This window comes from Rhipicephalus sanguineus, chromosome 7 (assembly GCF_013339695.2).
Source record: "Rhipicephalus sanguineus isolate Rsan-2018 chromosome 7, BIME_Rsan_1.4, whole genome shotgun sequence".
Lineage (NCBI taxonomy): Eukaryota > Metazoa > Arthropoda > Arachnida > Ixodida > Ixodidae > Rhipicephalus > Rhipicephalus sanguineus.
In genome coordinates, this window is record NC_051182.1 from 148,659,592 (window position 1) to 148,686,623 (window position 27,032).

Consider the following 27,032-nt stretch of genomic DNA (forward strand, 5'->3'; position numbering starts at 1 on the left):
AGAGAGAAATAGCAAAAGAGAAAGAAAGGGCGAGAAATGGAAAGAAATGGAGGATGAGAGAAAGAAAGAGAAAGAAAAACAAAGAAAAAGAAAGAGACAGTGATAAAAAAGAGATAGAAAAGACAGAGAGAAATAGCAGAAGAGAAAGAAAGAGAAAATAAATACAAACAAGGAATGCTTCGCAGCTCCGCTGTTCCTTCAGGCTTGGCACCACTAGTACGAAACTGCCTTAATTTTTTCGCGAAGAATTTCTCTGTTTCTCGTTTTCCGTGTCTTTCTCTTTTTTTTCTCTGTCTTTCTTTCTTTCTCTCTCTCTGTACTCGCTCACTCACCCATGAGAGTTACTACGGACAATGGCGGTCAAATAGGCGCACGTGTTCGTGGAGCGAAGCAGAAGATGACGAAGAGGATGAAGGGAGCCCATGCCGTTTCATGACGACCATTTGGGTTCTCGCGTCACAGACAAATTCTCGGCATAAACAGCTCTCCTGTCACTGTCATATCGTAGCTCTGGGACGTAATACCCCGACAATTTATATTGCGATAGCAATTATATGGACAGTCTCGACGTGTTTTTGACGTCGCCGTTGCCGTCGCCGTCATGTCCCTCCCGTACGAAGTCCAAATTGATAAGGTCTCCCCGCGCATTGTACGCTCTACCGCGGGCAAAAGCGCGCTAGAGGGGCCGATGAACGCGGCCGAAGCAGAGATCAAACGAGCCGGTCCATTTCCGTCGCTCGGAGGGTGCATGCGATAACATCACCCCGCTTGGGAGACCTGCCGTCGAAGGAGACAGGAAACGCCTCGTCCGTATTTAAGGAGCATGAAAACGCGCATGCACCCTTCGTCGCTCGGAGGGGGGGGAGGTGTCGCGCGAGCAGAAACTTTGAACTTTGAATCTAAAAGCGCGGTCGCGATCGCTGGCGCGAGCGCTATCTCGACAGCCATCACAGCGGGCTGCTCGTATACCCTTCTACGTGCTGCGCTCTCAAAGGGAAGTGACTATGCGGAGAGCATCTCTCCATGAAGCGGCCGTATTCTCTTACACCAGCATTTTGCAGTTACGCGAGATCGCATAAAAGCAGTTAGCTGCCAGCGTCCTTGCGGTGAAACTGACTTTTTTGTAATATAATAAAAGTAAAATTATACTGAAGGCAGTGATAATGCTCGATAGTCTATAGAAAGAGAAACAGTTAATTATTGGCAACCATACTTTGGTGTATTTTCAAGAATATGGTACTTAAGATAGGCGTGCACAGGTTTCTCGATTAGGAAGGGGTGGGGGGCGAATTTTCAGCACAGTGCCGCCAGCCTGCAAATGATCGAGTCCGAAATTGATGTACGCAAAATACTACAACTACACTAGTAAGGTACTCACTAGACCATAAATCACCGATAATTATGGGAAGTAGAGAAGTACCAGGTCATCATTCTGCACTAGAAGCGAGGTACCCCGCTACCCATCTTTAAGGAATTCAAGAAATGTGCCCTTCGTTGATGCAGTGGGCCTGCGGCTGATGACAATGAAGACGTAATACGTGCGAAGCTTTAAACCACCCACTCGTTACGGGTTTCACATTGTGGGACGGCAGGTAGTTGTTTTACTCTTCTACCACGCTATATCGCATGCGGTAATGCGACTCCTTGCCCGACAAGGAGCCTGTACAGGGTCTCCTGCGATAAAACTTCAAGCACCAGCGTGGTTCTTATTATGGTCACGATACAGCAAATATCTGGTCTGCTTGCGCAGTCGCACAATAAACGGTATTTCTTTGATCTATTCTCTGTTACTTCCTTTTATTTTCTCTTTTTATCGATAAGGATTCTTCAAGTATCATCTAAGTGTTAAGATACGAAGTCCTGGCCAATGCCCACAGTGGATATGTGCCATAGTGTTAAGGAAACAAACAAAAACAAAAACAAACAAACAGACAATTGAATAAACAAACCAACAAAAAAAAAACAGAACGCCCTGAGGTTTGGTTCCTTCTCCATACCTTGCCGCCCAGTTTTTGTGGGTGAATGTCATCAGTAGTCACCATCATCTCTACATACTGTCATATTTAATTTTATGCAGGAACCAAAGAGTCTGCCATGCTAATGATATAAGCACCTATTTATTATTGTTTTATTTATTTATTTGGCTTATCTTCATTTATTCATGAATAATATTTTTTAATTCGACACAGATTAGCGAAGAACGATTTAACGGTTTTTAATTGGCATTCAATAAAAAGAAACTCAGAGCACCCCTAATCATTTTGCCCTGTCCACAGAGGATCTTTTTAGCATCTTCATTTTCTCTTTTTTATAAAGTTTACGGCCGCAGGACTTATAGGTGATCCCCCGAGGTCGTTTCTTCTTCTTCTTCTTCCTAATATTATATTTGATTGGAATTGAATTGGATACACAAATACCCTTGGACACAGAGGAAATAACGAGGGAGCAGGATGACAACTGCAACCTAAAGGGGCGGGAACACGCGTCTACCCTTACGGCAAGGAGGGATATTGTGGGTTGAGCTATTCCTCTAGGAACGAACCAATCAACCAACCAACAGCCCGGTTGTTGTTGTTGACCTCTCGCCATGGCACATACCCAATCCCGGTTACCCTGGGTGAATGCCACGAGGAAGAGGATATCAGTCGTCGTCATCATCTCTGCATGCAGTGATCCTGTCGGGCAGCGTTCTTCGTGCGCCTTCCGCCCGCTACATGCCGTGGTTCCAGGACCATAAGCGATAATGTCGAGCCCCAAACGACCGCGCATCGATGACGACGCTGACAACGAGCCGAAAGACTCGAAACAAATTCTCGTCTACCGCAACGGAGACAGCAGGGAATGGAAGGTAAGATGTCATCTTAGATGCGGAGTCTCAGGATCAATTATGTCCCGGTCTGCAGACAATCATTTACGGAAGGCAAAGCGGATAACCAGCCGATCGTAGCACGACGCTACAAGGAAATGCATACGGATTTCTCAGAAACTTCATAGCTGCCCCCCCCAAAAAAACTTACCCCAGTTCCACCAGCGTGGAGTCTGCAGCAATAGCGGAGCTGCTGTTCTCCTGTGTTTTTCTTCAGATTTTTTTTTGCGATTTACTGGGATTAACAGTGTTTTTTTGTGAATTTGTGGTGGTGTCTGGGGTCGCGTTATTTGTACAGTAGAGATGCATGACAAAGGACGCGCACCAGCCCTTACCACACCGTCTCGTGCTAGAGTGACTTTAGACCCTATTCGCGCTCGAGCAGCCCCTTCCCCATTTAAAGGGGTGGTGCCACCAAATTTGTGACCTGCGCGTTCTTTGCTGTAAGCGTTTCCTATAGCTCCAGGAAGCATGATGCATGCACCAAGATTCATGTATTCTCGCTAACTAACTCAATATCGCCTTTTGATGTGGACAACTTTCGGTTTCGTTTCCGGGCGCCGAGGATTGGGCAGTGACGTAGCAGTGTAGGGGGCTTGGTTCCGTGACCAGAACAAGACTGCGTGACGCACTTGGCCAGGAAGCAATCGAAACTCGGCGAGTGATGTAGCAACCGATGCTCTGCCGGTACTATAGTGAACTAGAATATATTCTACTTCACTACAGCCGGTACGTACATTGCGGAGGTGGCGAAGGTCCGGAGGTCATTCACATCCCTACAGCAGATCTGGTGTGATGTCACTACAACTTTCGTTGCCCCTCCTATAGAGCTACTTCAGAGTTGGCGCACTAGCAGCGGAACTTCATTCTAAAAAGACAGGGCGTGCAAACACGGACACAAGAAAGATGTCTGGACATCCACGAACGCCGACTAACAACTGAAGAGAACACAACGGCGGAAAAGAAAGAAGGCACGAAAACTTATCTGCGCATGCCTATGCAATAGGCGAACCTGTCAATCCGGCACGCGGGAAGGCCTACGTGGATGATAACTGTTAAAGCATTTGATTTCATCTTTTTGCAAGTTAATCAACGTAGGTCAGACGGGCCGCTGCATTAACCAGAGATTATCGGAACATAAGAGATCGCTAACCGGAAGCTCACCTTCTAATCTGTCTTTACATTGTCGAGATTGTTAGTGCACGCCTAAATTTGATGAATGCGCAGTGTTGTACCGGCATAGAAATGAAGAAACGCGCCTGATGATTGAAGCATGGCATATCAATAATAGTGGTAGCGCACGCATGAGCCAATTGTCGATTAACTTGCAAAAAGGTAAAATCAAATGCCCTAACACTTATCTTCCACGTAGACCCCCACGCGTGCCGGATTGATAGGTTCGCCTATTGCATGGGCGTGCGCAGGTAAGTTTTCGTGCCTTCTTTCTTTTCCGCCGTTGTGCTTCTCTTCAGTTGTTAGTCGGCGTTTGTGGCGTCCTGACTTCTTTCTTGTGTCCGTGTTTGCACGCCCTGCCTTTTTAGAATGAATACTTACCAACTAGCTCAGCTCTCTGTTATTCTAGCGGAACTTGGCATTTGCTGCACAAATACTCATACAGAGCACACGCGAAGGCGACCTGCGGCAGGTATACATCAGCCAGTGCGATTTCACGACTACAAAGGTTAGGTGCACCTAAAACGGACTGCGATTGACGCTGCTTGTTCAAATAAAAGCTCCGCTACAATGAGCATGAAAATGCTACCTATGTGCAACTGTATCAGTGCGATAGCTGCCCTATTAGGGCTAACACCATCAGCCAAAATCAAGCCCAGAAATGGTTCGTTGAAGAAAACTGAATAACTAGGGCCGCAAAACTCTCTGTGTTCCAAGGGAATCACTAGGTTCTGTTTAGCGAACGGATAAAATGAGAAAGTTGACAGGCATGTTGAAGCGATGTTTTCGAGGCGCTCATTCAGGCCACTGCAATAGATAGAGAGCAATAATCAAGGCACGTACAAAATCCACTTTGCTGTCAGCGCCACATGCCGTAGCGAAGAAAAAAAACTTAAAATAGCCTTCTTCTATGCCTCGGTAGATGGTACGCCCAGTAAGAGTGGCGCCAATTTAGATCACTTCTTAATTATGGGTGTTTGAAACGCAGTGAAAAAGTGGTACACAGTTTGTACCACTGTCCCACGAAGGGTTAACTGTGCGGCTACCACTTCGTCCGTGACCAAAACAGTTACGCTATCTACGGGTGTATCTGGGAACCGGAGCGTGACAAGCGCGGACACTCATCTGTCGTCAGGCACAGCACTAGAACAGCTCTGCTGCTTAACGAAGAGATGGGAAATTATTCCCAGTTTGTACAAAATATCAGCTAACGTTGACATTTGAAATGCGGCCTCTCCCTTACCTCATAGATGGGTCATTTCTGGAGAGGATTCGGCAGTCAGAGTTCGAACAACATATCGATATCAGTATCCAAAATGACTAGAACCAGGACACAGTTTTTGTTTCACGGTGACGTTTCAGCACATGGCAACCGCATGGGGTGCGTCACGAAGAAAAATGCTTGAGACCAGTCATGGCTGTGTGGCTCATGAGCATACTTAATAAGAAATAAAAAAAATAATGCGGGAGGAAGATAGAAATGCGCGGGCGGGGCTGCTAGCCAAAGGTCCGCGTGGCGCTTGTTTAAGACTCCTGGAATAGATGAAAATTTACAGATGGTGTCACTTGAAGTAACGTTTCGACAAGTAGTCTTGTCTGATCGTTTTGTTCAATGGTCCGTGTGATCTGTGCGGTCTGTGCATGTAAACGTTGGTCGTTCAAGGAATTTTCGTCTCTTCAAGCCCCCAGGTTCCCTTGTAGGCATGCGTATAGTGATTTGCACGCCATTTCTTCTATATGCCTCGTGTGAAGGTGTTCAAAGTCTCGACGTCTCTGGAAGCGCTTCTGGAGGAGATCGGCGTCAAGTTCGGCCGGCAAGCCAAGAGGCTCTTCACAAGCAAGGGCGCCGAGATCAGAAGCGCCGACGAGTTAAGGCAAGTCTGTAAGGGGCTACATTCTCGTTAGCTCTACGCGCCACGACGTCCTCGTTTGGAGACGCGACTTTTTCCATTTCTGTGCACTGTTTGCAAGGAGGAGACCACAAACATTAAGCTAATGGTAAAATAGGCATTCTTGTTGCCAAAAGCTCCTTTATATAACTTCTGTGTGAAGTATTTTGCTACTCATGAGGGCATTGGAGAAGAAAGTACAGTGTTTAACGATACATTGGACGTGGGGAGTTTCGGCAGGAATTTCAAAATATTTCTTTCCCGGTTTAGAAATGCTCACTGTCAGCAGATGACTACCGCGCATAATTTGAGTGAGTCGGTGAAATGGGTTTACGAAGAAAAATAGCATGACTTACTTTACAATAATTAGGCATATATTTTCGTTGTAGTTACAATTTGCTGTTAAATACGCTGTAACTCATTCTAACACTTTGACTTGCTTTAAATTTTTGTCTCCAGAATCTTGGCATGAATAAGTAAATTTCACGTATTTATAGACTGTAGATTATAACGCGTGGCGCAAAGGGTTAACGCGCATGTCTACGGGATCCCAAGTATTGCATTAATGTAATCAGAACTGTTGGAGTTTAACGTCCCTAAACCTCGATTTGATTATTGGGGGACACCGTACATCAGCGCTCCGGAAATTTCGACCACCTGAAGTTCTTTAACGTGCACCTAAACGTAAATACACGGGCATCTAATATTCCGCCCCCATCAAAATACGACCGCCGCGAGCGGGATTCGAACACACGGCCTTCGGGTCAGCAGTTGAGCACCGAAGCCACTAGACCAGTAGCCTAGCCAGAATTTTTTTTTCGCGGAGGGGGGTGTTCAACCAACAGAGAAGGTATTTGAGTATGAGAAACTGCTGGGGGCCGACGCAGCGCACGAGGGCGGCGCGATAGTGTCACGAAGGAAATGCGGTTTACCAAATATTATGGAGCCAGCGAGAACGCACAAGAAACACACCCACTTGAGGGTAAAGTGCGAATGGCGAATCGGCGCCGAATGTCCTTGAACTCGCGATCTTCGTCGGAGAGCGCTACGCGCGCGCTTTTCCTTCTCCGCTAGCGGACTCTCACGACAGAGGGCGCGTCAGCGCTGTGCCCGATTTCGTGACATTACTAGACGACTGAGCGAGCGCAGTTTCGCCTCCTCAAGAATTCTTGCTCCGTGGGTTCAATAATAGTCTATGTACGGCTTCAACCATACTCTCCGGCCATCGATTTGGACTTTGTACGTAACATGACGGCGCATACGGCAAAAACCCGTCTTGTGGGTCCATATAATTGTTATCGCAATAACATAGTGTAAATTACTCCACGCAGTAGCCTGCAACATTCATTTGATCGCGTCCTCATAGAGTGTGTCAGCATATTTTCAAACGCTCGCTAGAATTAGCTGGGATACCCTGTATAACACATATAGACATGTCATTTTCGCGCGCTCTAACTTCGGAGTGCACACCAGCCGATGCATCAAATCACACATCTTCGCCACATAGCGTAACATTCGGGCAATAGCCTAAAGAAACGGAATCCCCTTTGCGGGGGCTGAGAGACACTGATCGATGGGAGGCTGCTTAGCGCAGCTCACGACCGGACGACCAACTCCGGATCGTGTGCAGGGCCATGGGGGTCGCCGAAGCACAAGGACTTTCGACCACCTAGAGCGGCCCTAGGGCCCATCATCTTCCTCTTACCTGAATGCATCCCCTCCCCCCTCACCTGACGCATTTCATGGCACAATAAAATTGTATCCTCCTCCTCCTCCGAACTAACGAAATTCTATGCCTTTCAGGAATATGGACGTGCTCTACTTCTCGTCGGGCGAGGACTTCATTCCGCGTAAGCTGCCATCTTGTTTGTGAAACTCTTAGCGAAGAGCAAACACGATCACATTCAGTTTGTGTTTCCCACCTCGGTGCTTGGGAGCATTTATTCGCGAAATATACCTCTACCATTCAATGCTCTTCGCACGGGTTCATTACCAGTTTAGCGCACAGAGCTTTTAGATCCTGAGGAATTCAATGAATAGGAGAGTCAATAAGGAGTTCTACGTTGTCTGTTTTATGGGGCAGGTCCGTCAAGTGAAAGACTGACCAATCAATCAATCAATCAATCAATCAATCAATCAATCAATCAATCAATCAATCAATCAATCAATCAATCAATCAATCAATCAATCAATCAATCAATCAATCAATCAATCAATCAATCAATCAATCAATCAATCAATCAATCAATCAATCAATCAATCAATCAATCAAAGTGCCAAGGAACAGCTGTATTACGGAACAACCATCAACCTCACCAGATGCGTGATAATTGAGCGACCACTGAGAAATCGTGTTGCTTCGTTATCAACGCGTTTTTTCATATCAAACGACAACATACTGTGAAGGGCCAGCTCAAATATTTTCAATGTAGCACAGAGAAGAGAAATCGAGCAATAACTCCAGACACATGCTAAGTGAGCTATTTTTGTGAATGAGGTCTGCCGAATCCCGCCATGTGGCGAAGGAGTGATGAATGGGATGATTGAATCAAGAAAGGGATACACGACAACCACCCATTTGTAGCACGAAGCCACAGGCAAATCTACACAGATTTCTCAGAGAGGAAAGCATCTAGTTGAAGATAAATTCGTCCTGCTCCCGTGATCAAACACGGGACCAACGCCTTTTCTGGGCGGTCGCTGTAACAATTGAACTAACCAGGATACTAGCAATTGCCAGCGAGATCGAGGGCGAATCAATGGACTACTGCAAGTACACGGACACAGAATACTCCAAATTAGTTCTAAGCAATCGCACAAGGTGGTGGAAGGTTTATCAAAGGGATAATTGAGAAGCACCCGTTTGTTGCACGAAGCGACATTCGCTCTCGCGCTGCCGTCCTGGTTAGCTCAATGGGAAGAGCAACCCCCCGTAACGGCGTTGGCCCCGGCTTCGATACCCGGATGAGGGTGAATTTTTCCTCAACTAAAATGTTTCCTTCCTGAGAAATCCGTATGGATTTCCTTGTGGCTTCGTGCTACATACGGTTGGTTGTCGCGTATCCCTTTCATGAGCTACATTTGTAATAGCGTAAAACCCGTTAGCATTGTTTGTGTATTGCATTTTTTTTGCTCTCATTGTTCTTTAGTGCCCTCAACGCTGGTGCCATCCCTGCCACCTGACGACTCCGAATGGGTCCTCCTCAACGTCGGTGGCCAGTACTTTGCCACCACCAGGTGCGTAATTATGGAAGAGAATCTCCTTCATTTGCCCATACCACTTTCCGTGTCGGGGGTGTTATACAACCAGAGGAGGGAGCATCACGTGATACCTCAAGCCTCGGCAAGCCCAGTTCCTCTGACACCGCGCCTCCCGCACTCCTGGGCCCACTTTGCGTGGCGCCTCTTGAATGGGATTGTGTGCTTTAAGCGCCCGCGTAAGACGCAATCAAAGCGAGCCGACTAATACTTCCGCTCGCTTACCACTTGACTTGGGCCCATTTGTCCTCAATTTTTGTTTGTCTTGGATTGAATATTATAACGTGACGATGCCTCTTGGTTTTTATTGCGATAGCAATTATACGAAGACTCAAGGCTCATTTCCGCCGTCGCCGTCGGTGTCGCCGTGCGGTTCCGTACGAAATCCAAGGGCGATAACATCGCCCGGGAGTCGTACGTTTTATGTTCGACTGAAAGCGTGGGAGGACAGCTGATGATCGCTGCTCGAGCGGAGAGGACACGCACCGACCGTTTTCGGTTGCGCGAATGGCTTATACAGGGTTCAGGAGTGGGGCTGCGTGGCTCCGGCTGAAACTGATTGCTTTGAGCGGTCGCGCGCGCCCTATGTTGACCAGGATCAGGAGGTGGCTCATACCTTTCACGCGCTGTGTTCCCACGGCTCAGTTTTGCATTGTAACGATAGACAGCATGAAGCTCACCTTGCTCGCTGCCGCGGCCACGTTTAATTACAGAAGCATTTTGTTGAATTAAGCTAGGTCGGGTGCTAAAGGATAGGCTGCTAGCCTTGCTATGTGTACCATCCTGATTCGTTGCTATCGAAATCATTTGATTTCGCGGCAGAACTGTGGCTTATTTATCTTGCCTTCATGAGTATGACGTACTCGATAATGCCGACGAAAGTTTATGATCGAATTTCAACTCTGTCTTGAGGAGAATTCGGGTATAGACTTCCTTCGTGGAGACGCTCCAAAGCTAACTACCGCACTTACTTGCATAACAAAAGGACGTTTCAGGGCGTACTCATATTCACCAGTACATTTTCTAGGCTCTTGAGGGCTCGACCTTTCATTTCATGCAAAAAGAAACATGAAAATTGCAAATATTTGTGTCAGTACTCCTTTAAGAGTGCTTCCTTCATTACTGATCTTGGTGTCGCAGAACCACGCTGACTTCGTCGGAGCCGCGTTCCAAGCTGGCCGGCTTGTTTTCCGTTCGACCAAACGCAGCGAATTTTGCTGCCAGGAGGGATGCGCAGGGCGCCTACATGTTTGACCGCGAGCCGGCGTACTTCAGGGTGCTGCTCAACTATCTTCGTTACAAGAAAGTCATGCTCGACAAGGATGTGTCAGCAACAGGTACGTCCATTCAGTTAAAGTTTTTGCTAGGCCAGCGGGTTGAATGCTATAGGAATGCATGGTATTGCGAAGAGAAACGAAATTTCCTTACTATAAACGGTTCATTGAATTTGTCGGGAGCGAATAGTATATGCGGGCCGAATCAACCTTAGCGAAGGTGCAGGTGCTAGCGCTTTAAAGGGACACTAAAGAGAAAAAAGACTTTTTATCGTAATAGTAAATCACTCTTTCACGATACCGAAAACATCACGCTTGCTGTGAGAAGACGCATGGTAAGTGAGAAAACGCGCAAAAAGAAAATGCGGGTGGTGAAGACGCCTTGAAGTTTCTGCACTAGTAGCCGTGGGGTCGTAGATATTGATGGCGCCTATACTAGGGCCTACATAGTTTCCGATCGGTAAAAATGAAGTACATTGCCTTCTGAGGGAGCCAGAGAATTAACATACCAAGTTTCAGGAAATTTCGTTGAGCCAATGTGGCCGAAATACGAAAGAAACGCCTTAAAATTCATGACGGCATCATCAGAGATTTCGTCGGGAAATTCAAAAGTGATATTTTGGCATTGATTTTCTCATCTGTTGGAGATTTCGTTTATTTCACCACATTAAATACATTTGTAACAAAGATGAATGACAAGAATTATGAAAAAGAATGTAAAATGTATTATGAGAAGAGCAGGGTAAAAGGTACGATATCTGCTGCTTGACTCCGATCGTGGCCGATCGGAGTCAAGCTGATCGATCGGAGTCAAGCTGCCGATCGCAGCTTGACTCCGATCGTGGCCGATCGGAGTCAAGCTGCGATATCCGATCGGATCGGCCACGATCGCGATCGAATGTCCACGAATGACACCGGTATCAAATTTTGAGAAAGTTGCTTGCGTAAGAAACAGTTTTATTGCGAGAGCAACTATATGGATAATCGAGGCGCTTTATCGTCATCGCCGTGATATTCCGTATCAAGTGTGACTCGATAAGATCACACTGTGCGTCGCGTGCTTTATATGCGAACGAAAGCTTGCGAATGCTGCAGACAGTCGGGACTGTCTGCAGAAGCACGAAGGAGCACGAAGGAGACAGAAGCACGAAGGAGTGCCTAGGGGCGGTGTGGGGAGCTGCATCCCTTGGTCAGCAATTGGAAACATCGATGGAGAGGCTGCGGACACGCGCGCTATCTCGACTTAGATTAGTAGACGGCTTCTGCCCTTCCAAGTACTGCATGTGATCTGACCGTTTACTTCTCATTGAAGTGACAGAGAGCTAGCAAACCGCTTTTCTTCCTGGAGTGCCCGCATTTCCTTACCAACGTCATGTATAGTTGCCACAGATTAGATCCTAATGTAGTTAGATGCTAGCCTTACTCCGTATATTTCAGTTTGTTGCTATTGGATTCACATTCATTGCCTTGCCTTGTGGCAAAACTGATTTTCATTGCAGGCGTTCTTGAAGAAGCGAAGTACTTCGGAATTGAAGGCTTGGTCAAAGAGCTCGGAGATGTCAGCGAGGTAAATGAGCTTACGGTTCGCGCGGTATTGGTCACAAGATGTAAAGTTTTTGTCCTTGAACATGCTATTTTTATACGTCAGCGGTATGTAACTGGACTAAGGCGTAACACAGCAGGTATACGTCATGAAAGACGGTATAGGCGTGCAGACAAGGACATTGCTAGACTAGGGTGTAACACACCAGTTATACGTCGTGAAAGAGGGCAGACATGCAAACAAGGACATGGCAGAAGAGTACGAGACAACAGAAAACGCCTACCCTCTTTCATGGTGGATCCCTACCAACTCGCTGTACTTTCTTTCATTGTAAACCAGTTATACGGTGTCCTCTGGGCGTAGTGGCTTTGCGTGGGTAAGCTTGATATTGCGGGTTCGATTTTATTCTAAAAACTGGCAAACCTTGGACTAAGTCGCTCAAGGCTTGAAACAATGAAGCTGGACGATTCTGAAGCCTACACTTGTTGCTTTTAGGTTGCTGCTAGGCTTTAGCTAGGTGGTGATAGGTTGTTTCTAGGTTGCTTCCTGGTTGTTTCCAGGCTTTAGCGAGGTAAGCAGCGTTCTGTGGCATTGGACATGATACACTGACTTCATCCTATAACCATATGTTGCACTCTAACAAAAAAAAATAACGGCTTCCTTGAATTTTTTTTTCTTTGAGGACTCGGCGCTGGCCACTTTGCTGTCAATAAGTATACGGTTCCTTAATACGGTATATTAATAGCTTCGGACACTATATGACGATGAATGGCTCGCAGGAGCAGAGGTCTGGCTTCGGAAGGAACCGCGAGCTGGAAGCGGGTATCGGCCTGATCCCGGCGGAGAACGGTACCAACCGACCGTTCACTCGACAAGACGTCCTGATCGCCCTCGCGAGGATACCCGCCGGCGATCTCCGCTTCCGAGTACATCACATTCTTTTTTTTTCAAACGAACCTTCTTTACAATCACATCTGTCGTTGGCGTTGTAGATGTCACCGCAAAAAAAGAAAAAAGAAAAAAAAACGCGGGGCTGGCGAGTGTACAGAAGTGGGCCCCGCCACGGTGGTCTAGTGGTTATGGCGCTCGACTGCTGACCCGAAGGTCGCGGGATCGAATCCCGGCCGCGGCGGCTGCATTTTGGATGGAGGCGAAAATGTCTGAGGCCCGTGTACTTAGATTTAGGTGCACGTTAAAGAGCCCCAGGTGGTCGAAATTTCCGGAGCCCTTCACTACGGCGTCTCTCATAATCATATCGTGGTTTTGGGACGTTAAACCCCAAATATTGTTATTATTAGTGTGCATAAGTGCTTATGTCGAAGTATAAGGCGTTAGAATGTGTGCTTGTCCCATGCGGATTTGTATGCACCGTTTTCAAGTACGTGATGTTCTATCGATCGTGGGCTTGTCGCTGATCAGCCCATTTCTGATACGACAATGTGATCTGTTGTTGAGGTTATCGAGGTGTCTTGTAACTTCACGTTGGCGCACTTCGCTGTTCCCTGGATATGAACGTATGACCGCCGTTGTTGCCTGTGGCAACAACGTCGAATTCCCGGCATGGAGGAAGGAAAAATTTGGAGGGAGCATTGCACAAGGTGAAAGAAAGAAAGAAAGAAAGAAAGAAAGAAAGAAAGAAAGAAAGAAAGAAAGAAAGAAAGAAAGAAAGAAAGAAAGCACGCAGGCGTAGAGCTTCGCTTGCCCCCACTTTCACGATAGGGCAAGGATTCCTGAATATTTTTATTTTTCCTGCGTGTCATATGCAGGTACCGAACGAGCACTGTACAAGTTGCGCTTGCCTGCGATTGTGGGTTGTGTGCTTCTGCGATTGTGCCATCTTTTCGCTTGGTTAATCTTGCATGAAAATGAGTGTGGTGGTTCTTGGGCCCTCAGATACAGGAAGACCAAGGCACGAACAAGAAACACATTTATCGACTTGACACACACACACACAATTACACACGCTTCGTCTGACTGAACAATACAATTATCCTTTAAGTCCTAAATCTCAGGGTTATTAAACCACACGCGAGAGGATCGGTGCGTCCTGACGTCTAGGCCCGTCGAGCGTCACTCACAGTACCGCAGTCAGGTAGCGACGACGCCAGCACGAGGCGGACAGGTGAGTGATGCAGTCGTGCGAAGGTGCACGAGCAGACGACGACCTGCTCGTCGCGGAACGCACAGGCCCACGCTGACGACGGCCGACTCGGACGTGGCACCACGGCCACGATCTCGGCTCCGGAAAAGGGTCCGCTTGGACGTGGCGCCGAGGCCACGATCTCGGCTCCGGAACGGGGTCAGCTCGGGTTGCGCCGGAACCGCCTGGACGTGGCACCGAGGCCACGATCTCGGCTCCTGGCCCGCACGCTCGTTCGTTCCCGGGACACACCAAGCTCGTCCCGGCTGGCCTGGTCGCACCAGCTCGGTCCCTTTTCTCTCAGGCTACCAGCTAGCTCAACAACGTTGTTCGAAGCTGCCGAAAGATAAACACTGATAAAACGAACGGATACCTGTGAAGCAAAGGTTGCAAAAGAAAGAAACGAAAGTGGGCATTTTCACAAATAGAAATTCAGAAGTGCTTGCGCTATCGGTGCAAGCAAAGGTTGGCGTGTGCGCGCTTGACCTACTACCTTTCTTTTTCTTTCTTTCTTTCTTTCTTTCTTTCTTTCTTTCTTTCTTTCTTTCTTTCTTTCTTTCTTTCTTTCTTTCTTTCTTTCTTCTTCTTTCTTCTTTCTTTCTTTCTTTCTTTCTTTCTTTCTTTCTTCTTTCTTCTTTGTTTGTTTGTTTCTTTCTTTCTTTCTTTCTTTCTTTCTTTCTTTCTTTCTTATGGCGGGAACTTCACCTTCACGCGCGTTCAGCAACGCAACACTTGAGTTGCTACAGGCAACAACGACGGCGATGCATTCTTCCCATCCAGGCGACGTTATGAACATGGCAAGATGAAACGGGATGTGACCTCGATAAAATATGAGATTGCAATATCGAAAAGAGCTGATCGCCGAGAAGCCCACAATTGAGAGAGCATCAATCGTTGGAAAATGGGGTACACAAAAAGCGCGAGTGACTGTCGCACCTGCGAGGGCCTGCATATGTGTACGCTGCACGGCGCCCCGATTTTCGCGCACGACGCTGAAATCCGAGTTTTGAAGGCTTTCCTTTGAAACGCGCAGGCAGCAGACTTCACGGGCGCCGACCTCTCGCACCTGGATTTGAATCACATCAACTTCAAGTTTGCCAAGATGGAGAAATGCGACCTGTCCCACTGCATACTGAACCACAGCTGCTTCGAGCGCGCAGACTTGCGGGAAGCCAAGTTGGAGGTAACGATGGCTCAAGATCAATTTAACTAACTAACTAACTAACTAACTAACTAACTAACTAACTAACTAACTAACTAACTAACTAACTAACTAACTAACTAACTAACTAACTAACTAACTAACTAACTAACTAACTAACTAACTAACTAACTAACTAACTAACTAACTAACTAACTAACTAACTAACTAACTAACTAACTAACTAACTAACTAACCAACTAACTAACTAACTAACACTTCGCAATGGCGTGCTAGCTATATAGTCACTAGATGAATAGGCTGCCAGCTTATTTATATCTACGCGTCCAATTTACGTGTCGGAAGAACAACATTCGACCTCCGCATTGGACGCGTTAATTGAAGTTATAGCTTCGGATCCCACAGATGGAAAGGTTGTTAGATGCGAAGTATCTTATGGCGGAGTTCAATGTGGTGGTGGTGGTGGTGTGCGGCGTGACCACACTTACTGCGCATGCGCATACCCTCTTCCACTCCCCCTCTCCCATCCCCCTCTCCACTTCCCCTCTCCCCTCCCCCTCTCCACTCTTCCTCTGCAACGCGGGCTAGACATGGCGAAATCCTCTCCTGCGCAACGCCGCGATGAGCAGGAGCGCATGCGCGTCCCCTCCCCTTCTCTCTTCTCTCCTACGCTGCCCCCCTCTCACACGCCTGCCGACTGCCTTCCCCGCTCGCCCTGTGAGAATTAACGGCCAGGCTAGAGGGAAGACAAGACGCCCGTAGCGTTCCTCTTCGCGTTCCATGACGCGAGGTCAGTAGCATGCCCAAAGAACACCAACGGAACGCGATAGTGCAAGTGCTCCGGCTTCGCATCGCCTCATGTCCCCTTTAGCGGGAAATGGTGTAATTTTTTTTGTAGCGTTAGCTACACTGGCTGATCTCGAGCAGTGTCGAGTGCCCGTCCAAGAGCAGTTCTGCGCATGCGCGAGGAGAAGTGACGTCACATGGCGCACAGCTGGCCCACCGTAGGTGCCGCCGCCGTGCGCGCCTCGCCGATCTGCGCATTCCAGAGGAGGGACGTCTTAGCCGTGGCAGACATACTGGCACCGGCGTTCGGCCGGGCGTTGGGACCGGGCACGAGACGCTGCCATAGAGACGCTGGCGTCTCTATGGCGCCAACACCAGCGTTGCGCCGGGCGTTGGGGCCATAGAGACGGCAGCGTGTTACTACACTGACCGCCGAGCCGTCTTTGTGGCGATAAAGAAATGGCGTTGAGCAAAAAATAAATATACATGTATCACATAATGCGTACACCATGTGTGTGTCATTGAAGCAGCAGTAAGCATGATAACGTAATCCTAGAAAACCAGGAAAGCTAAGAATAATCAGCTGAAACTTAGCTCACGCTACGTATGCCTTGGCATAGGCGAGCTAAGTTGCTACAGTTTTTGTATTCGTCTACTTTACTTCATTTTCAATTGACGTCATAGTTGTTGCATTGCATCTCAAGACAATAATAAATGTCCACTTTGCTTTTCTTGGACTAATTGTATCTTGAAATCTCTTGGTTTCGTCTCATAAGAATTTTGATGGAACGGTGAACAGGATAGGGTTAACTGGAGATCGTTGGGGGAGGCCTTCCTCCTGCAGTGCGCATAAACAGGCTGAGAAGGATGCTGATTATGATGATGATGGGAACTTAAAATTGAGATTAGTGATGATCAGCGAGAGGCGACTAATGTACTCTCCTCTAAACCTAAACTTCTGGCGTCGTAACTGCGAGGCTGATTTCGCACACCATGTGCTATGCCTTGAGTAGGCTCCGAACGAAAACGGCGTGCACGGTTATACACGTATTTTTTTACTAGAAATATTAATCGGCGCTATCATTTCTTCCGTTGCCAGTGAAGTCCATATCTATCTCTGTTATGCATCCTGCACAGCTACGTTATGCTTAACTAGTTTGGCAGCTTAATGGGTGCATAGTGAAAGGGATACTAGCACGAAAATGATCAGATGTTGTGTTTCATTTAGAACAAATGAAAGGCCAAGCCCTCAGGAGCCTAGAAGATGCAGTCGTAAGCGTGATTACTCCCTTTAAATTTTTTACAGCACACTTTTAAAAACTAGTTTTGGTTCGTAGTGTGCCGTGGCGTCACGACGCGGTATGAGCTGCTCGTCACGTGTTCGCGCGAGATATCGTGACGTTTCCACGGATGCTGCACATCGTGGCTCCGTTTGGTGGCACACAAGCGTCCATTTTGAATGTTTTGGTACCTGTCGTAATGGCAAGCCATACTGGCGCATGAAAGCACCGAAATTGGTACCGTAGCCTGACGTCACGACCATGTCGACGTCAGTTGGTGCGCCATGCAAAAATCAACTTGAAAGTCGAAATAAGGTATCAGCATTTATTGAGATTCACACTTCCTTCAGAGTCGTCACTGTAATCGGGTAATTCGAATAGTAGCTAGCTTAAACTCAGCTTTGAAAATTGGTGTCAGTAGCCCCTTAAGCCAAAGGTGGCTGGGAATATTACGGTGAATGTGATGAATCTTCAATTTATGTTAGGGAAATTTCCTCACTTATATTGTTCGGTTTTCCAGAAAGCTCAGCTCCTTGGAGCAAAGTTCAACCACGCCAACCTGTCTGGAGCGTACGCCAAGTCCTGTATCCTGGGCCAGCAAGGTGATGTCGCCGTCGACATAGCTAACATGGAAGGTAGGTCGCTTTTGTGTGCCTCAAAGCGCCACATGGACAATTTTAGTGAAGTACTGTTTCTTCATCAAAAAAGCAAAAAAAAGCAGCAACAGCGAAACACCTACATCAAGATTTATGGTTTGCAATGTAAATGTTCATGCTTAGCAGGATATATATCTACGTCTGTGTAGACACAAGAAGAGACAGCAGAAGTTTGTTGAGTGCAGCGTAGGGGTGGTCTACAAGATTCCACTCTCTTGTGGCAAAGTGTATGTAGGCCAGTCAGGCCGCTGTGGGAATGAGCGCCTTAGAGAACATGAGCGATCCCTGCCCACTGGTACAGGCTCCCATTTAGCTCAACACTGCAAAAAAATGCAATTGTCAAGCTTTGTTTAGACTAACTCCTATCTTAAAGAAGAGTCGTGACACCAGCGCCCGAGAATTATCAGAAGCGTTTTACATTGAATCATTGGGGTCGCAGTGCATTAGTGTGCCTTCCATAACCTTGTTTTCCACTGAATTTTGTTTTTTGGATTCGCTATCATGATTGCGCTCAGGTGTCCAAGGTGTGGTGGTTGTGCGCATAGAGTGCACGACGCATGTCCTAGAGGTATCTGGTTGCTATAAAGACTGGAGTGACGCAATAAACCGTGTCAGTTGCGAGTTGCGCTGTGTTCTGCCTTCTTTCTTGTGGTGTCGTTTTTTGCGCTAAAATAGCACTATGAACGCCATTCAGGTTCACACCGAAATTCATGGTACCCGATGTTGTCATCCTTTATCGTCGTACAATCACACCACGAAACGCAGCGCCTCCTCGGCATCCTCATATATAACGGGATACAGCGTCTCGCGCACGCCAAAACCCTGTTTTTTTAGAGGCGAAGCTCCTTAAAGCGGCACCCGTTCGTCCCCGTCGTAGTGTGTAACCAGTCTTAACGCTAGTACCAGATCTTGACCTCCAAGGTGGTGCCGGTGGATTTCTCCTGTGCGTTGTTGAACAATAAAAAATTCGCAGCGTGCGCGTTAACTAAAAGCCGAATTCTTCTGTCTCTCATTCTCCACTAGCAGCCATTGGCATGTTCCAGTAGGAAACGTTAGTAGAAGTAGAAGTGTAAGTGTTAGCTAAAAGCCGACTTCTTCTGTCTCTCATTCCCATTAGCAGCCATTGTTTACCTCCAAGGTAGTGCCTGGTGAGATTTCTCCTGTGCGTGATTAAACAATAAAAATTTTGTTCAAAACGCCATTGATTGATGAAATAAACCAACGAAAGACGCCAGATGTTTTCTAAAAGCAAAACGAAAAGACGCCAGATGTTTCTAAAGCAAAACGAAAAGACGCCAGATGTTTCTAAAGCAAAACGAAAAGACGCCAGCTGCTTAACGAAAGACGCCAGATGTTTCTCCTCCTCCGAAGCAGAACATGAAAAACAGGTCGCGCGGAAGAAGAAGAGCTCGTGCCAGCCGAGTTATTGCGTTCACGGTGATGATAATCTTCGTTCGCGCCCACCAGGCTTTCTCCGAGCATGAACAGCTCCGTAGTTAAAAATAAACGGTGCATTTGCGCTGTTTCTCGATGAGGTGCTTCCGAATTTTTCGGTAATCTGTAGTCCGGAAACAATAAGTTCCTGAACTATAGTGCCTTCCACTGGAGTTTTTTATCGTCTCTGATATACATGCACTCGCAAGGGCGGAGGAATGCCGGATCATCGGAAGTTACGGGACGCTGGTAGCGAAATCCTGTTCATTTAGCAATAATTATAGGCGTTTTTTTCGGTTTGTATTTGCTGAGTGTTCTTGCGCAACAACAAAATTTAGGATACGGGTTCGAGATTATACCGTCTGCGAAGATTTATACCTGCATTAAAAGAGCTTACGTATTGTTAGGGCAATAACAACTGTATTTCTGGGGTTGAGATCGCTTTCACCAGGCAGCGTAACCATTTCGGCCTAACACGACTGCATTCGCCTAACACGACTCGAAGGAGACAGCCATCTTCTACTTTTTCTTCTGAGACAATTGTATTGACCTTCCCACGCCCCCATCTGAAACCTTTCTGCACCTAACGTGGTTTTTCGCTGCCTCCAAGCTCGGAGGCGTTGCAAGCCTTCTGCAGCTCACCTGGTTTTGCACTGCCTCCATGATCAAACCACCTTTTAACCAGGGACGATATCTTGTGATGACGTCATCGTGTGACATCACATTATGTGGCGTCATAATGACGTCATGATATCACAAACTTTGGTGATTTTTGACGCCATGACGACGTCACACGGTGACGCAATCACACGGTCCTGATTTTTGAGTTTATTGTGTTGACGCCGTTGACGATGGTCAATTTTTGCGTTTGATGAGGCATCTAAAGCGTTCGCCTTAACAATCGTCTCATGTCTCTACTTGCGCTACACGAACGCCTACGTAAACAGTTAAAGCGGAATGTTGGGCTTATTGGTATTGAGAGTCATGGTACTAGCAAAATAGACGGGTCCCGTGTTTCTTCTCCTCAGCCCCGTCTGCTTATTCGCTAGCACCATGACCTATTACAGCCCACGTAAAACAACTGAACCAATCAAATCTGGTCCCACTGCAGGGGCTAACCTGAATGACGCCGTGCTGGACGGAAGCAAGATGTACGGCGTGAACTTGAAGAAAGCAGAGCTGAACAAAGTTAGCCTTGTTGGCTGTGACATGCGCACTGCGATCCTTGCTGGCGCTACGCTGATGGTGAGGTGGCGCTTGATCGCCATTTCGGTTTTATAGCAATAGACCGTAGTTGTTGTTGATGACGATGATTTTATTACCATCTCCTATGAAACAGCGTGGCGAGAAGTATAGCGATCTAGCCTTCGTAACGATCATGTATTACTTCATCTATCACAATCTAACATTCTAGCTGCGCTGCTTCCTATCCTAAAGGGTGCAACGGTAGAAGTTCTGATCGGCCGCTGACTCGAAGGTCGCGGGTTGGATCGCAGTCACGGCGGTCACATTTCGATGGAGGCTATAGACGCCCGCGTACTTAGATTTAGGTGCACGTTAAATATTCCAGGTGGTCTAAATTTCCTGAGCCCTCCACGACGGCGTCCCTCATAACCGTATCGGGGTTTTAGGGACATGAAACCTCAACCAATATTATTATTAATGTGATGCATGGCTGAAATTTGCAGGACTGCAACCTACAGCATTGCGATATGAAAGACGTGGTGCTGGGCTAGTGACTGGCCACCTGCGAAAACCATCTTCTCGTGGTCTCGACCAATGAAGCAGCGCGGTACCGCCTCCATCATCTTCCAAATAAAAACGGTGCGGCTTGCGGCGTTGACGAAGCACTTATTTGAAACCCTTTCTCACCACTTCGCGCGTCACCAAATAAAAGTGGAGAAAAAGGTGAAAAATAAATAAATAAATAAAAAGAGTCGATGTCTGTGCATGTATACCATTTCTTTTTTTTTTCTTCAGACAATGCAGAAATGTTATAATTGGCCTCTTGGTGCTCATTGACCGCAACCGGCCCTTTCACACTAAAATGGTATATGTGACCATAATTGCGTGGCATGCACGCAGAAGAGATGATGTCGCTTTAGAGACCAAGCGTACACGTCCAACTAAAGGAATTGAATAAGAAGGGATACACAACAACAGGAGCAATCAATACACAGGTATAGGCGGTTACAAGATAAGGGAAACCATCTAAAAACATTGTTTAAGATAAGCTTTAGGGCAGCACAAATGCAATAGAACATGAATGAAGCAGGAATCGTACAGTAATACAATAATGGAAAACAGGGAAAGTTAGATCAGGGACATTATTACGAATTTCAGCAAAAATCTTTGCATTTCTTTGGCGGTTCGAACTGTGCCTGAGCAGTGAATTAAAAAAGAATCTCGCCAGACGTTAGAAGCCTAGCTTGCTAAATCCTTTACTGTCTTTTCCCATGCAGTGTACTGAACACACATTTTGAATAGAGTTTGAATTTTGAAGTTATTTTGAGTTAGATTACGTTAACCCATGCCTACAAAATAAAGGTATCAATGGTGACATAGTCGGTGACTGGTGACATTGTCGCCATGCTTCTAGAGTGGTAAGTTCGCAGTGTGTCGAAAAATCCAAGGTATTTCACTGACACACAATGCTACTTCTGCTAATACACATTTCTTAATCGCACGAATGGCGTCAGTGAATTATTGTAGGAGCCCGGGAAATTTCGTGCGAAAAAAAAAATTCAGTCAGTTCCACGTCGTGAAAAGCGTCCGGGTGGCGAAGCTTTAAGCGTGTGAGTACGTGATTGGCTAGCGAGATCACATGCATCATCGTCATCATCAAGTAGCATCACCATTTAGCATCACCATCATTATCACTTCGTTGTACTTATTTCTTTATTCATCCCCCTTCTTGGTCACTTGAAATGTTGTGACGACTGCTATTACTACTCCTATTACTACTGCCACCATTACTACTACCACCACCACTACTACTATTACTACTCCTACTGGTACTAATACTACTACTGCTGCTACTACTACTGCTGCTGCTGCTATACTACTACTACTACTGCTGCCGCTGATACAACGACTACTACTGCTGCTGCTACCACGACTTCTACTACTGACAACTACTACTACTACTACTACCACCACCACCACCACCATCACTACTACGATGACGACGATGGCACAGCTCATATATTTATGGCAGTTTCGCTCTAGTAGTAGTTGTCCGGTGTACATGGCGCACACCCACTGCACGTGACCGGCCGAATATTGGGTGAATTATTCTAATATTTTCTGTATTGTATAATTCATTGACGCTCTAGTCAATTGCTAATTGGTTTGAAGTGTCGGTTATCAGTAATGTAAAAGGCATCATGGGACGCGAGGAAAGCAAGATGCAAGTTGAGACGCTCGAGCACGCACGCGCCACTTGGCAAGACGAAGAAGAAGAAGGCGCCACCTTGGTAGATTGTTCGGGTCAGAGGAATACAGCTGCCTGATCTGCTCGAAATTGCACAATTTTTTGATACATTAGCTGTCATTTCCTTTTTTTTTCTTTTTTTTTCAATCTTTTTCTTTAATTTAGTTGTATTATTATTATTATTATTATTATTATTATTATTATTATTATTATTATTATTATTATTATTATTATTATTATTATTATTGCGCATTCTTGAAGTTATCAGAGAGAAGTTACGACACGCAGTCTTGGCCAATCCCCCATATAATTTGAGGAAACAAACAAACAAACGATCGTCCACGCCGGCATGAGTGCACCACACACCAAAAGTCACCGAAAATACAAGGAGGCGCATCGATAGAAGAGAACACCCGTTCCATTCCCCGGCAGCCGAAGCCGACGCCAAAGCCGCAGTAGCAGCATAGCCTGCACGAGAAGGCGTCCAGTGGCCGGGGCTTCCCATGTCCAGCCTGTCGTACGGGAACCCGATAGTGGTACTTACCGACACTGGCTCCCCGCTGCTCCTGGCTACGGTGATACGCAGGACGGTGCGCAAGTACCCAGCCGAAATGCCGCCAGGCATGTATGACACGCCGCCCAAGCCAGCTGACGACGACCGTGCTGGACTACTCGCTGTCACTGGCCCTCGCAAACAAAAAGCAGAGGGTCAGGCAGCTGCGAACTCCAACCGTCAATGCCAGCCACGTAAGACATTTCAAAGTCTTTTGGCGCTAAAGCACTTCTACTCTGCCCGACAAAATTTTGCGTATGCCAGGGAAGACCACGAGGTTTTGGCTCGTGTTCTCGAACACGCCTCTCGAGCGTGTTTTGGCACTATACTACTTTGCTTGGCATAACCAAAATCGTCTTTTATTTTGTTTTTCGCTTTATCTTTCAGTGTCTATCTTGACTCCTGGCTATATGATTTATGCGTTTGTATATCTTCCTGCAGACGTCCAAGTCGCGCTGTTTCAATACGTGTAACAAATCCGTCCGTCCGTCCGTCCGTCCGTCCATCCATTCATCCATCCATTCATCCATCCATCCATCCGTCCATCTATCTGTCAGTAAATCAATCAATCAATCAATCAATCAATCAATCAATCAATCAATCAATCAATCAATCTTTGTTTCTCGTAGGGGTCGTCAAAATTACAGCAGCGGTCATCGGCGCCAACAGGTCGAAAAAAGAGAGACGACGCCGACCGCCGTCCAAGGGCGTCACAGCGAGAGATCATAGGAAGCCACCGTCCTTGGACGAGATAAACGCAGCCCTGACAAAGGTTCTAGCTGTCAGGCCAGGCCAGACAAAGTTGGCGGCCCAACCGAAGTGTCAATTCATGGAACAAAACCCGCACAAGGTAATGCAAGAGAAGGGGACCATAGAGGCGCCGTCTTTCGGATGTTTCTGCGACACATCTTCTGTCGGTAAGGAAGCGTTTTACTGTGGGATTTTTGAAACCGAGGAACACTGTAAGGTTCACAAATATGAAACGTGGTACAAGTTCGTAGGGATTCACCGTAGAAGAAAATAAGGTGTGCAGAAACGGACACTAGAGAAGAGAGGCAGACAACCCAGACAACCCAAACGCCGACCATTTATTGAAATGTCTAATAATAACGATTCTTGGGGTTCAACGTCCGAAAAATCACTATCTGATGAAAGGGACGCCCTAGTGGAGGGCTTTGGAAATTTTGATCACCTGGGGTTCTTTACCGTGCACCTTCTAAGTACTCGGGCCTCAAGTATTTTCGATGGAGGCGGAAATGCTTGAGGCCCGTGTACTTAGATTTAGCTGCAGGGTAAAGAAGCCTAGGTGTCCGAAATCTCCGGAGCCCTCCATTACGGGGTTCCTCATTATCATATTGTAGTTTTGGGACGTTAGGTACCAGCAATTATTATTTCTCCTCCATCGTAACGCGGCCGCCGCGGCCGGGACTCGATCCCGCGAGCTTCGGTTCAAGTGAAATGTGTCAACTGGGGCGGGAAAGGTGGTAGACACAAATCTTATCTGCACATGCTCAGGAGCTGTAGCACCAACCGTCTATGTGGCACGCGCAGCGTCCCTTCGAGAGATAACACTTTAAGGCATGGCATCTCCGCAACGGTGCAACGTTTCAGTTCACAGGCAGCATTTGCTTTGTTTGTTTCTCTTGTATGCGCGGTGCCCACCTTTTCTGCGTCTGCGATGAACCGCAAGTTTCACTGTCGCAAGTTATTTTCATCGCTTGCACTTTTATCACGTTTGGTAGTGTGTGCATGCTCTCGTAGGAAACACGAATGTACCCTCATTTTATCTATCGGTTTGGAAAAAGAATATTGTCGTGGTTCTGATTTCTTTCCAGAAGCCAAAAGAGAGTGGTACATGCTTCCACAAAATAAACCACAAACAAACACTCGATTAAATTTTTCTGCGGCTTGTAATTATGAGCTGTTGCTTGTTAATTACGGGCATGTCTATTGAAATGACATCACCTAAAATCGCGTACGGTTATCATAGTCTTAAGTGAGGTTCCTTTGCTTATTTCGCATACTTTGTTATCTATGCTAGTCGCCTGCGCTGTTGCGCATAGGTATATGCATCAGATTGCTTTTTCAGAGTTCTTGTTCTCCGATTGCTCTTTGCCGTTTTCAAAGTGTCTTTTTCCTTTGATATGCTGTAGGCCTGCTTTGGCTGCCAAATTCCACTGTCGAGGAATAGTTGAATAAAACATGGGCTGTTTCATTAGGTATCCGATAGTGATAACAACAGAAATAGTGCTCATCCACACGTCGATTAAAAAACCTGAGTCGCGTATTTATCAGCTTACTCTGTCTGCAGATTTGGGCACGGCTTCATCCTCCGGTAAACTGGAAGTGACGTCATCCTGCGCTTCATTAGAGACGGCAGACGCAGCCGCCACCAGCGCAGCGTACAGCACCGTAAGCACGGCTTCCACTCCTGCTCCTGCCGACTTGTCCACAGCAAAGGAGCATACTTCGAAGGCATAACAGAGACTAAGTCTTCGAGTTAAAAAAGGTTTGCGAATTGCTTTGAAGCGCAAGTACTGCGCTTCAAAGAAAGGAGTGGTTTGGCAGACACACTTGCGTGGGATATGCCATAACGTGGAGGGACAGGTCCATCAAGTGAAACAAAAATTGTAATCTACATGGTTGTAGTCCGAAGATATAAATGAACTCCAAGCGGACGTCACAGGACGCATTCTATTTGATTAAAAATGTATGCTGGTCCGGTATTCTTCCTAGGTTCATGCCGGACCAAGACGTATTGATGCACTAAATGCAGTTCAATAGCGAGACTATTCGTAAATGTCTTTGCCCTCATATTACGCTTATATACGTCGATTTAAAGTAAGAGTCATGATTGCCTCGTCGAGGTATGTCTACAATAATGCAGAATATATAAATAATCTTATTTGCATTAAACGGTTGTACACAATAAGGTGTCGCTATAACCACTCTAAGTGCGCCGGTTGATTTAATATAGTTTGAAGCAAGCAACTGAGTTTCTAATAAGTAATAAACACGGGAGTAAAAGGCTTTCCAGCTTAATGCCAAACGTTTCGACAAGACTTTGCAAAAGAAAGTTCTTGCTGTCGGAATATTGGAGAGAACCCAACAGAACGTTCCATTGCAATCTCATTGGTTTTTAAGGTTATCTTCCAAGTATCGCCTTTATCTATGGCAGATCTTACTAATGAGTAAATCTCTAATCTCGAATGGATTCCTAGGTGCGAGATGCGGAGGGTTCATCAGGAAAGTCGCCCGACGAGTTGTCACCGAGGTGGAAGGCCTGCGGTCAAGCATCCTGTGCCAGCCGCATACGCGGCCCTGACCGCGACCGGGACAGTGACAGCAAGCCAACTTACGGTGTGATGAGCCCAGCGTGGCCGCACGTCCATCCTTTGACAGCAGATAGTAGTTGCAAAGCGGCTTCAGAAACATCGCAGGGCGACGTCAAGTCGTCCACGACACTGAGCCTCGTCGCAGGAGCACAGACCGAGACCATCTCTATGAACATCGTAGGTGCCACATCCTAGCCGTAGGCCGCGAACCAGCAATACCCGGTTGTAAGGAAGGTAACGATGCTATTGG

At 46.8% G+C, this 27,032-nt stretch overlaps 1 protein-coding gene across 1 annotated transcript; it reads left to right on the plus strand.

Annotated features, from left to right (window-relative positions):
* Nucleotides 1-2,743: 2,743 nt before the first annotated feature.
* LOC119399135 (BTB/POZ domain-containing protein KCTD9) lies at nucleotides 2,744-26,977 on the plus strand. The gene is made up of 11 exons (XM_037665950.1): nucleotides 2,744-2,848; nucleotides 5,792-5,913; nucleotides 7,732-7,778; nucleotides 9,078-9,165; nucleotides 10,327-10,523; nucleotides 11,960-12,027; nucleotides 12,783-12,929; nucleotides 15,177-15,326; nucleotides 17,892-18,006; nucleotides 20,573-20,706; nucleotides 26,669-26,977. Exons 1-11 carry the CDS (start codon nucleotides 2,744-2,746, stop codon nucleotides 26,975-26,977), a joined length of 1,482 nt encoding a protein of 493 aa, XP_037521878.1.
* The last annotated feature ends 55 nt before the right edge of the window (nucleotides 26,978-27,032 follow it).

Coding starts and splice junctions, on each gene's coding strand:
- LOC119399135 (XM_037665950.1), top strand. CDS start 2,744: ATGTCGAGCCCCAAACGACCGCGCATCGATGACGACGCTGACAACGAG. Junction 5,914..7,731: donor AGAAGCGCCGACGAGTTAAG/GCAAGTCTGTAA, acceptor TATGCCTTTCAG/GAATATGGACGTGCTCTACT. Junction 18,007..20,572: donor CGACATAGCTAACATGGAAG/GTAGGTCGCTTT, acceptor GTCCCACTGCAG/GGGCTAACCTGAATGACGCC.